At 36.0% G+C, this 13,364-nt stretch overlaps 1 protein-coding gene across 1 annotated transcript; it reads left to right on the forward strand.

Moving 5' to 3' along the window:
• The first annotated feature begins 2,234 nt into the window (after positions 1-2,234).
• Positions 2,235-10,050, forward strand: LOC106686227 (uncharacterized). The gene is made up of 2 exons (XM_014429406.2): positions 2,235-3,250; positions 9,949-10,050. Exons 1-2 carry the CDS (start codon positions 2,247-2,249, stop codon positions 9,977-9,979), a joined length of 1,035 nt encoding a protein of 344 aa, XP_014284892.2. The 5' UTR covers positions 2,235-2,246; the 3' UTR covers positions 9,980-10,050.
• The last annotated feature ends 3,314 nt before the right edge of the window (positions 10,051-13,364 follow it).

Raw genomic sequence — 13,364 nt, forward strand, 5'->3', positions numbered from 1 at the left:
AGTTTCTAATAAAGATTTTTTTTTGGAACTCAATTTGTCGAACATAAAAATAAGGAAAAATAATAATAATTCAATTTTTACATACCTAATTTAGTTTCCGTTTCGGCTGACACTAAAACAGAAGCCGAAATACTCAAAATATTAAAATAAAGAAAATATATAACGTAAAGTACTAAAATAAAGATACAAAATATATAACTAAAATTAATATCTTCTACTGGAAGAGTTTATTAGAAACTAAATATGAAAATGGTGAATGAATAATAATCTTCCTTGTTTAAATTATATTAGTTTTTACAATTACAACAACTTTTCAGGGTTATCCCCTGGGGATAATCAGAATAATCAGGGTTATCATGGTCATCTGTTGGGGAATTGTTGTCATTGTAAAAACTAATATAATTTGAACAAGGAAGATTATTATTCATTCATCATTTTCATATTAGTTTGAAATATATAACGTGAAATACTAAAATAAAGAAACACAATATTAAAATACAAACACAATCTTTCTTCAAAATGGGAAATAGTAAGGAAGCGGACGAAGGAGTAAATGTTCCTAGACTTCTGTGATGAAGACTGAACATCATCATCGTATTGCATATGAGTGTTAGACCTAAAACGTATGTGCGGAGATAGTGAGTGAAGACGAAGTAATTTACGTTTCTGTGCTATAAAAAAGTGGTATTACTAAATATTTATCTATTATATTGTTAATTTTTACTTTGGCCGTCTGAACCAGCCATCTCCACGCCTGTGGAGTAGCCACTTAAGCTACTGGTTTCCAGTTTGCTGCATGTGATTCTGTCGCATCTTTAATGGTTCTGTCAATTCATCTGGTGTTTGGCCTCACATGCGATCTCTTCCCAACCATACTCACATTAATTTTTGTGAGAGGCTACCTTAGGATTGCTTCCAGCCTCACGTCCCCAATAGGAATATATATATCAATAGATATATAGGTAGCGGCGTGGCTCAGTGGTAAGGTACTTCGCTACTATCTCCAAGGACCCGGGTTCGAATCCTAATGGGACAGATAATTATTTATTCTGTAGGCAAGATTCAATCATGTGGGTTCAATAGCCCTCCGGTGTCCACCCAGCCTCAGACTACGCTTAATTGCGGATCAATCTACCGGTCGAGTGTGATTCTGATCAAACCACTTCCTTGCACAACTGTTGGTCTAGTAACGGTATTTCATTACGAAGTACTGTACCCGTGACCGTTCATTGCTTGTTGCGATACAGATTTATTTTTTAGTTTATGAGAATATACCCTAAAATTAAAATAACCAATTTTATGGTACTGTTGTTTAAAGCTGATAAACAAAGTATATTTTAGAATGTTTTGATTGGTTGAATTTAACTTTCTGATTTTACTCCGGTCTATATTCCGTCTACGTCAACGACTTTTATATCCTAGTCCCTTTGCTTGCTTTGTTTTTGGAGCATAACATAATTATGTTTGGGCTAATTTGCAATTCAATGAGTGACGTAGCATTATTTTTTGTCTATTGTATTTATTGAACTATAATGTTTATGTTTTGTTTTATATTTATTTTATAACAGATCGGCCTGGTGGTCCTAACATGGTTGATATATATGTGGTCGTTACATTATACATTTAACAGTTGATTATAGTCTCGTACAAAAGACACCCCTAACTACATAAAATGTTATAATTAAAAGAAAGAAAAAGATAAAATAAATAGATAAGAATAATGCTTCTTAATAAAAGAGAAAAGTAAAAGTAATAACAAAAAATAATGATATTTGTAGACTTAACAAAACAAACAATTCCCTTCTAATGGTAAAAAGAAACAAGATAATTTGAAAAAGGGACGAGATAAGAGAAAATAAATAAATAATAATAAAATAAGTAAAATAAAGGTAGTGTTAATAATGAATTAATAAATATAGAATTTATAACAGAATATCTTACAGCAGCCTGGGCTTCAGTATTCGGGTTGAGGTTGGGGTCCCAGGTTGTAAACTTAAACTGTCGGCAACTAGGAGAAACTATACTGTTATTCTATAAAATTTAACAGTCCTGAATGTAATGTTCTGTTTTGCAAGAAATAATAATACTTTTGTGTGGATATTGAGAAGCATTTATACAGTGCTATGGTACCTAGAAAAATAAATCTGAGTAGTAATTTTATTTTATAAAAAAATAATAGCGAATAGTTACCGTTCTTGAAATAGTTTACTATTTCTACAGATTGGCTTCGGATTCATTGTTGGAGGATGTTTAAATTACGGACTGCTTTACTTTGGTTAAGCTTTAGCGTAACCATTTTTTCTGCAAGCTCTGTCCTTCACACCGCAGACTGGATGAAAGATAACATCGGATGGCTTGGTGAAAGGACACTGAAGGAAATCTGTCTGCCAGGTACACACAACTCCGGAATGAGCAAACTATTCGGAGGAACCAGCTTTGCCAAACCCTGTAACACCAACAACCAAAGTAGGAACATTCGGAGACAGCTAGAATTGGGGATCAGATTCTTTGACGTGAGACCTGTGATATCAGGTGGAGTGTACAAGGCTGGGCACTATAGTAAGGCTTTGGGAGCAACTTGGCAAGGAGGTAATGGGCACACGATCGAGTCAATCGTGAATAATATCAATGCTTTCACCAAAAAACATCATGAGTTGATTATCATACGTTTGTCCCACACGCTCAATACGGATCTTGGGAATTCAAATTTTAGACCTTTCAATGTGGAAGAATGGAATAAAGTTCTTGAAATTCTTGACAAGACTGAAAATCTTTACGCCAGTTCGGAAGATGCCTATCTACCGATAACACCTCTGGATGATTTTATCAAAAATGGTACGCAAGCTGCAGTTGTTTACGTCATTGACGATGAAAAAGGATGCAATCTAGGGAGACGTATAGGGAAAGGGTTCTTCTACCAATATGGTCTTCGTTTGTTTGACCAGTATTCGAATACGGACAAACTACCTGTCATGGCCAACGATCAGATTGACAAGATGAAGAAAATGTCACGACTCAGGTACTTCCTCCTATCTTGGACACTAACTCAAAATGCGTTTGATGTGGCTGCGTGCCCTAGACTAGGGAACTCTATAGCAAACCTTGCAATGAAAGCAAACATAGCTCTGAACTCATTATTGTCACACGTGACGAAGATTGCCTATCCTAACATAATATCTGTGGACTACGTTCAAAGCACTAATGTAACTGAAATAGCAATGACTATCAACCTCAAATGGCTTTCTGAAAGGTAGGAAATATATTACAATGTTTTTACTATTATATTATTTATCATGTATTATACATAATATCTCAGAGGAGAGGTTCAAAAATAATACAAACTTTTTTTACAAAACTCTTTAACGAACGCCCATATCTCAATACACATTCTGTAGACATGAGCCTCTGAGACATTATACACATAAAAACTATAGAAACAAATGAAGTATGAATTAAGTAAAATGAAAAAAAAATATAATATGTGAGAATAATGTTTTAAAAAAAATCAAGAGCTTACACTTGCCAGAATATTGAAAAAACAATACAATAATATATTATTAAAATAATATTAATATTATATCATGTGAAAACAGAATATATAATAAATTAAACCATATGAAGTGAAATGTTATGTAAGTTATTCTTCAAATTTGACGCTATTTACGTCAGAACACAACTCTATTTTTGGAAATGAAAATTGGAAATTCCACTCTGCTTCCTTCCTATATCCTCTGTCATTACGTCAGAACCTACAGTGAATGCTGTCCTACCCATAGGACTGGCTATCCACTCCACTGAAAACGAATACGTTCCAGAGAGAGTTTCCATCTCGCGGCGATTTACAGCGAATGCCCGTAAAACCCTACGATACGGAAAATCGTAGTCCTATGGACTGACGGAAACCCCAGTCCTATGGGTAGGACGGTATTCGCTGTAGGTCCTGACGTAATGACAGAGGGTAGAGGAAGGAAGAGATTTCCAGAGAAGACAGAGTGGAATTTCCAATTTTCATCAACAATTTTCATTTCCATAAATATACGATTTCATAAAAATACGACTAAACAATCCGAATAATTTTGTAATCCAATATTTGAAATATTATTTCAATCGAATAAAAAATACAATCGAATACAATATTATTCTAATTAGATTTTTTTTAAATTTCACTTATTTATATCATTTTTGATTTCTAACGTATGAGGGTCCCATTACACATTTTTAACGAGTAGAAACCGAAAATGCTATCGATTTTAAGATCGCTTATCGATTTACTTTAACTTTCCTGATTTTTAAGATGTTTGGGTCCACTTTTATGTTTTTAAAGAAGCAGAATACGAAAATCCTGTCGAGTTTAGGATCGCTTGTATTTATTATAACTTTTCCGATCTCAAACATATTAGTGCCCTTTTGAATTTTCTAAAATGCAGAAAACACACATTAAGGGATCCTAAAATAAGAAGGAACCCAAAGAAAAGTTGCGCGATTTTAGAATTAATATGAATACCATATTCTGCATCTCTTAAAACATATGAAGGGACCTTAGTACGTTACAATCTGAAAAGATAAAATAAATCGATACGCGATCTTATAATCGATTGCATTTTCATATTTTGCATATCCCAAAACATATAAATATTCCCTTATATATAATAAATCAGAATAGTTAAAATAAATCGATACGCGACCTTCAAATTGATAGCATTTTCGTTTTCCGCCTGTTAAGAAACATACAAGAGAACCCAAATATACTAAAAATCAGAAAATTTAAAATTAATCTATACGCAATCATAATATATATATATACGTTATGGTTGGGCAAGGCCTGTATACAAATGTAATCCTAACTTCCAATGTAAATAAACCTTAATAATGTATAAGGAGCATCACAGACATAATAAAGCAGTATCTTTCTAGTAAGCTTGCGTTACGATTCTGTTCCCTTTTTTCTTTTTTTTTAAGTCTTTCAGTCCATGTGCTCGTAAGTGGTGCCGAGACCCGGAAACTGTTCACTAAATGAAGATTTTTTTTTTTTAACTGTTCTCTCATTAAGGACCTTTTTTTTCTCCTTCTTCCTCCGGCTTTCTTTTCTTTTATTCTCCTATATTATCACTTCTTTTTTTTTATTGACCAAGATGGTTAATGGTGATGGTCAACCACAACTACAGCCCGAGTGACCGTGAGGCAGCCAGTTCTACAGATACCAGTGGCGCAACCGGCTCCTGGAGTTCCTACAGCCACGGCTGTCCCGGCAGTCCCGGCGGCAGTTCCGGTGCTACCCCCGCGACCAGAGACCACTCTCGCTGCTGCTCACGCCAATATGTTGGCTAAAATGAAATTGAGAGGAGTAACCTCTCAGGATATTAGAAAAGCTATCTCAGACTTGGAGCGGTTTTCAGGCGAAATCGGTGAGTTAAATCACTTTATTAAAGGTGGAGATCGCATCATGGAGAGGTTGGCAGCCAAGGTCTCAGAGGAGCTGCTGGACAAGAATGACGCGATTTCCCTGAAGGCAGTGTTCATATGCCGGATTAAGCGAAGTATCCTAAATCATATTCAGGCAGACGAGGAAACAGCATGGCTAGTAGTGAAGGAAAGATTAAAGAAGGCCTATGGAGGAGCCAGATGGTCCCCAGAGGAAGACATTTTCTACATGCTGCGGAAGAGGAGAAAGCACGGGCAGTCTAACGGACACTACGCAGCCACGCTGTTAGGGCAGTTTAATCTGACCACAGAAAAGATGAGAAAGACTCTTGGAGCGGATGTTGTCAGTTGGAAGATGAATTTTATTGACTCCATAATTAAGGTGCAACTGGCTAAGGAGACGAATAAAAGGAAGGGTTTACCCCGGGACCGCACATTTGTGGAATGATCGACTCAAGACATGATCGACGCGAGCACTAGAGAGGAGGATGCAAGGATGGATGTCGATGATGGAACAGAGTACCATACCACCTGACAAGGAATCCGTCAACACCATGGAAGAGAAGAGAACCCTGGGATAGTGGTAAAGATAGAAGACAGGAAGTACCATAGGTGCGGAAAAGTAGGACACAGTGCCCTTATATGTACATAAGGGCAGAGACAGGACCAGGAGAACAGATGGAAATAAATTTCCAGTGGATACGGCGGAGAAGACGAGAGGACAATAGACATAGTGAGTCCTCTAGTGAAACCTCAGAAGTATCAGAAGCCTCAGGAACAGAGGGGGAATGAAGAGGAGGGCTGAGGGATAAACCGTCAAGTAGTTGGCGCCGAGTGAGTGAGGGAAGGAAATCAAGGCAAGAGAGCTGAGGAGGGTGCCAGGAGAGGGGCTACCGCATATTAGCGATTTTCAATAGCAAAGAAGAGATTAGCGGTCTGCATATCATCAAGGTGAACGGCGTGAGATGCCTGGTGGACACGGGGAGCTCCCACACCATCCTCTGCCGGGAGGCGCTGAGGAAGCTGAGTGGCGGTGAGAGGAATCTCCAGATGGATGTCCAGGTATGTTATTGTCAATTAATCATCCTGGGTGGGCCCTGTAGAGTAGAAGGGGAGGTGGACATTTATTTACGGGAATGAGGGATTAAAAAAGGGGAATTGAGGGTTCATACGTGGACAAAATGCCCCGCGAATATCAGACTATTATAGGTTGCAATCTATTAGAGAAGGAAAGTGGGGGGATTAGGAATAACACGCAACAGGGAGTCAGACCAGACGCAAATAAGGTAGAAGCGATCAGGAAAATGGTGATTCCAACGGATGTTAAGGGAATCAGGAGATTGTTGGGCGCTCTGAATCACCATAGACGATTCGTACCGGCGATGGCCAGGTATCTGGTACCCATCAACAACTTTCTGAAAAAGGGAAATAGGGTGCAGGTGACGCCCGATATGGTGGAAAACATTAGGAACTGCATGGTTAACAGATGCAACAGGGTACAGCGCACTTGAACAAGAACTGTTAGGCATTGTGTGGGTGGTAGAACATTTTCGCCCCTATGTTTTCGGGAGGAAATTAGGGGTATATACTGATCACAGGCCGCTTCAATGGGTTGGGAAGCTTCTTGAGAGCGTAAGAGGGATAGAGTTCTCCGCTAGGGTCATCAGATGGAAGGAACTGCTCAACCAGTACAACATCGTAATCCAGTACAAACCAGGAAAAGGAAATGTAGTCACTGACTGGCTATCCCGCGCGATCACCGTTAATGCAATACAGGAAAAACAACCACAGACGTCAGGAGAGATGAGACAGTTTTGCGATAATGGACGCCAGGGAAGAAGAAACACAAAGCACGACGGAGAAAGGCCCTGAGCCATCATCCGAGAAAGAAAGCTCCACCGAGAGAAGACCAACGGAGATGGAAGAGCTTGAGGATTTGTTTAACGATAAATCACACCAAATAATTTGGAAGACAAGAACTTCCGGAGCCATGAAGATGGACATAGCTAAATATGAGAAGAAATCGATCACCACTATTCCGTCGGCACCGGGTGTCAAGAATGATCAGATCTTCCGGGCGCTGAAAGATGCATCCGAATCGGGATGAACATACCATTTATAAGTTGGGAATGGAGTGGTTTGGGAGAAGGTAAAACGCCTCAAAACAAATCAGAATGGATCGAAACTTCGTTCGTTACCTAATGAAGGTGAAAACCGTTCAGAACGGAGATCAACAGAGGGAGGTCACCTTGGAATACCATCAGGGGAAGACCAATCGCCGGGGATTGAATGAGACCTACGATGGAAATATTTCTGGTGGAATATGCGGAAAACGATTCAGGAGATAATCGGGAACTGTGAGGTGTGCCTCAGCACCAAATACGACCGACCGACACCGACCCAAGGCGACATGAGAGGAGACACTGACTGCGAACACACTGATAGTAGAACTGCAAATCGACACTTTCACTAGGAGGGGCTACAAGTGGGTTACAGTGATACCTCTTTAGCAAAGTGGCCATGGCACATCACATTTGAGAATGATCGTCCGAAGCAGTATTGGGAGCGCTGCGTTTATGGTTACAGTTCTATGGAGTACCAGAAAGGATATTGTCTGATGCGGGGAGTTCGATAACGCCAACGTCAGGGAAGAAATGAAGGCTTTGGTGGTGAGGTGGCATCTAAACACTCCAGGACACCCTAAGAGCAGGGGGGTATAGAGAGGCAACATGGTACGTTAAGCGATCACTTGCGGGTGTACCAGCTAGATAATGGCCTAGAACCAGACGAGGCTATGATAAGAGCTATAGCGGCCTATAACCACTCCGAGCATACAGTAACGGGATTCGTTCTATTCGAAATTCTGTTCGGACTTAGAGGGTGCAAACGCGATTATAGAAACACGGTGCTCGACGGAGAGGTGATCTTAGTAACGGGATGGCACTGAGATAAACGTGGGACAAGGTGGGGGAGAAAATCTAAAAGGAGAAAGCCAAACAACAAACTCAAATACTTAATACGAGGAGAAGATGGTTGGGGAGTGCGGTCAAAATAAAACGAAAAATAAGTTGAAGTAAATAAAATGTGAACTGAGTTACATATAGTAAATAAAGTAAAATTTTAATATGTGAACACATTTGCCGTCATCCTATAATAACGCTTCCTCTTTTTAACTGTTGTTAAATACTCATGACACTTCTTCATCTTCCGGTAATTCGTCATCTTTGTAACATATATATTTTTAACATTTTCTAAAACCAGTTGTCGTCACCCTCTCCCATGCTTTCCTCTTCTAAATATTTTCTACCTTTTACTTTTTATTTTTTACCCAATTGTAACGTTTCCTCTTAGAAAACACTGTGTCATCTCTGTAACGTATTTCTTAATTCGGAGTCTGGCCGTTCGCGACACAGAAGCCACTAGGCGGTAAGATTTCAAGCTAACAAGTTCGTTTTATTTTTCTCCTATCTTTATTTTATCCTCCCGTACCCCCCTTCTTTTCTCAATTTTCCTTACCCATGTTCACCATATGTTATTATTGCTGTTTTCAATTTTTTTCCTATTCATTTCTTTTGTTAAACTTAACTTATATTTTGCCTATTTATCTAATATTATGGTTACATATTTCATTTGCTTCATATATTTTCTTTCTCTCTATTTTATTTTTCTTTCCATAATTTTAATTTTTAAATTATTAATAAACTAACATATTCATATCTCTTTGTATAATATAACTTTATTTTTATTCTATTTCCTTAATTATGTTATTTTACCTACTTATTCAATTACCTATGTATACATTTTATTTTCTACTTCTCTCATTTTTTTACTTTATTTTATTAATTCCATTCTGTACAATTATTTACTTTATGTCATTCTGTTTATATTTTCTTTTATGTTCACTGGTTGTTATCTTGTTCTATTCTTAGCCCTGATGAAGACAAGAAATTCTGGCCGAAACGATGGCACGATTAAATAAGTTATTTCAACTTATTTGTGTTTTATTTTGACCGCACCCCCAAACCATCTTCTCCTCGTATAAATCATCCACGGTCAACTATCTCTGATGATTATTAAATACTTAATAGTGTAGTTGTTCAAATAATAAGAACATATCTTAAATTGTGTTCTAAAGGATCTAGGAAGAGATAAGGAAGCCAGCAGGAGGGAAGTTAGATTTTTTGCATAAATCCGATATGTTGATATAGCTAATCGGGTTTCAGCTTTAAACGTAATTCGTATTGATTTTCTGCAAACAGAAGGGTCGATGACGAATTTCTGCATAAATATAAGCCTTTTAAATAAGAGTTACTGTTTCCAAAATATACGCGTCCATAAAAATGTTTAAGGGTTTCTGAAATAAACGATTTAAATACATATTGTATTTACAATATTAATACTGAAACAAGTATTGTAGCTACATCTAACACTTTATTTACAAATTAAATAATAAATCTATAATTAACTAATTTATTTTGTTACTAAATATGATTTCCTGAAGTAATAAACTTTTCATTCATTTTTCAGGGTGCTTGAACTTAATAATTACTTTAATTAGAGTTAAGAAGAGGTTGACGAAAGAATTTATTGTAAATGTTACAAAAAGAATGATTTTAAAATGAAATAAATATACTATTACTGTTTTATGATTTTTTTTTTTTTATATATTTCCTATATTTACTTTATACATTAGTATTTTTTTTTTAAGTTCAATTGTGGGTAATATTATTTGATTCACTGTGAGAGGCATTTTTGTTTCCAGGCATCTGAATTATCTGTTAACAGGATTGATTGTTACTAGTTTGAAATATTATTGTTTATGTATTTTTCTTCAAATAAAATAAACTTTATCCTATTTTAGTATCAAAACTATTTATATTTCTTTATAGTCCGACTTGCCGTTTCGGTCAGTTTGACTATCCACAAGGACAATCATCTTAATTTTCCTAATAATCTTAACTGTGACTAAAAGTTTCAATTTTTAATTTAATATGTTGAATTGACAAAATAGGGTAATTGTTGACAGAATTAAGGACCTGGGCAGAATAGCCTGCATAATGTTTTTTTTAAATTGATGTAGTTCTAAAATTATATTAAGATTGCCCTAGAGGATGGCCGAAACGTTGCACTTATATAGAACATAAAAAGTTAAGTATGGGCAAAAGCAAAATGTCAAAAAAGAGAAGAAGGACTAAGATTTAACACGCTTGGACTGCTATAACAAACAGGGTTTATTGGGTTCAATACATATCTTTACATACTTTTGATACGCTGATCTCCTCAGTCAGCTGACATCAAATTAACAGCTGAATCAGACCGTATACTCTCCCCCTCCCCCCCAGTTTACGAACAATCCTCGTAAACTAATACTATACAATTTAATAACATAGAAAATAAAAACAATAAAGCTATTTACAATAAAAAAAAATCCTATATACATATCATTGTAAAAACCTACAAGCTTCCTTAAATAAATGCTAAATACATAATTTAAACCTAAGAATAAAATTAAAAAAAAAAAATTGTATACAGTAATTGAACAAGTTAGAATAAAAAAGAAAATATTTACAAAAATCAAAAACGTAGGATGAAAAAGACAATATTTACTAAAATTGATAACAATCTTAAAACTAAAAACAATAAATAGAATTAATAACTAAATTTTCTATAATCTAATATAGTATGAGAACACTTAAGTTTTATATTGTCATTTCCGGGAGTTTTAATTCTTCAATATGGACAGTTTTCCTCTTTTTGGGTTCTCTGATACTTTCTATTGTTACAATATTGGGTTCCCTTATAAGGAAACTTTCTTCGAGCAACATGGTTGTCGTGTATTCCCTCTCCGTCTACTGCCGTGCTCTTATAGTCCCGCTGGTGTCCTCGAAGCCCAAAGAGGATCTCAGATGGTGAAAACCCCGTAACGGTGTGTACCGAATGATTGTATGCCGCTATAGCCTTTGGCATTGCTACATCTGGTTGCAATCCCTTATCGATATGATATAAGCTAAGATGGCCACTCAACGTGCCATGAAGCCGCTCTATGTCTCCTCTACTCTTGGGGTGTCCTGGTGTGTAGAGGTGCCATGTCACATCAAGATCCTTCATTTCTGTTCGAATGGGGCTCCACTAAACCATCTAATTCCTCCGAATCCAATCCTTACAGTCCAAAACCCTTCGTAAAATCTTTAATGCTCCTTACTTTGTCACAAATCAAATCATCCATCAGGACCTCAATGTCCCCTATGTTGGCGATTTGGCCAGAACCAGATACCAATCCTTCCATAATAAACTTCCCAACCACCCAAACCAACTCGTTTCTAACCTGAATTCTCCTTCACGACCTAATAACCCTCCTAGACGTATGAAAAGAAGATGGCCTCGAGATCTTATCCTTTAGAAATGTTTTTGGAGTTCTATCAATGGGTAGATTCTTCACATGTTTTTATCATGTCATAATATCACTTAAAGCAAATTTACTTGATGTGTATATATGGATACAGTTGTAAATATCAATAAATAAATTATAAAAAAAAAAAAACTATCAATAAAATTGAACAGTAAATAATGTCAGTCAAAAACTGCTTTTAATCACTCCAAATTTTCTGTTAAAATTTTTTGTTCGAATTACAGATTATTCGAGCAAAAAAAGTTTTTTAAAAATTCGAAACCGGTTAAAACCGGTTTTCTGGAAAAATTACTATTCGAAAACAGGTTTTCTAAAATGTCGGTTTTTGTATAAACCCTAGCCAGGACTCAAAATAAAGGAAATTTAACTTACTATAAAGTAGTTTATGACACTTATCTTCGTTGGGGTAGCAGTTTTTATGATATTCGCATATGAATAACGATAAATCTATTTATTTTAGCAAATTTCGTAAAAACTACTACTCCTGTGAAATTAAACTAGCTTTGATTTGAGTGCTAATAGACATCTGTACGCCAAATGGTTTTCAAAATAAATACACTAACTACTGATCTTTCAGTTTGTTCCATACAACGTTTTATTGAAATGTTGCTTTTAAAAAAGCTATATCTCACATTTTAGCAAATTTACTCTTCTTTAAATGATGCTCTCTTAGATTGTCTATTGTTGTTGGTAGTTGTAAAGATATAATGCTCCGAATAAGAAATTAATTATTATTAACGTTTTGAAACAACCGTCATTTTTTATTCCTCCTACCTATACTTGGCAGACTCATCAATTTTGGCTAGTAATTATACATAGTTTTCATAAAAGTAATAAAAAATTGGGGTGATATTACTGATTTTTTTGTCCTCTTGGGATATTGTACTATAAGTTGGGCCATATTTTTTAAAGCCCAGAAAATGAACAGGTTTTGAGTCAGCAGACTTATTTATTAGACGCATGTCAAAACTAAGGTTAGTTCCGCAGCATAGGGTAAATACAATAATAAATACAATTATTTATTTATTGTAGTTTGGCCGATTGTGCAAAGGACTTAGAAGATTTTTATTTTGATTGCTCAAAAATTGGCTACTTTGCCTATCACATGAGGGAATAAAGCTTGGTTCAGAACTCCCCTGCCTGAGAGTAAATATTTAATATAATAAAAGTGTGAATGCGTAATAAGATGGAATATTATTTTTACTTTCCTTAATTTGTGTTTTTATTTTCGGCAACATAAAGAACATAGAGTTATTGATGGATGACTTGAATTGTGAAAAAATAAGGATTTGGACTGTAAGGATTAAATACAAAAAGAATTCGATGGTTTAGTGGAGCCCCAAAGCTCAACTCCATATGTTCAGATAGGCCTCATTATAGTCATGTAGATCAGCCTTTTGTAATGGTTTGGAAGTTTAGATGGTTTGTCTAGTAAATATTGCAATAGTCGGAATCTACGAGCAGTTTCTTGTCTTTTTAGTCTTGTATGAGGATTCCATGTCAGTCGTTTGTCGAGATGTAGTCCTAAGTAACG

The sequence above is a fragment of the Halyomorpha halys genome, unplaced genomic scaffold (genome assembly GCF_000696795.3).
Source record: "Halyomorpha halys isolate HHAL.00 unplaced genomic scaffold, Hhal_1.1 Scaffold799.1, whole genome shotgun sequence".
NCBI lineage: Eukaryota > Metazoa > Arthropoda > Insecta > Hemiptera > Pentatomidae > Halyomorpha > Halyomorpha halys.

Coding starts and splice junctions, on each gene's coding strand:
- LOC106686227 (XM_014429406.2), top strand. CDS start 2,247: ATGTTTAAATTACGGACTGCTTTACTTTGGTTAAGCTTTAGCGTAACC. Junction 3,251..9,948: donor CTCAAATGGCTTTCTGAAAG/GTAGGAAATATA, acceptor TTCATTTTTCAG/GGTGCTTGAACTTAATAATT.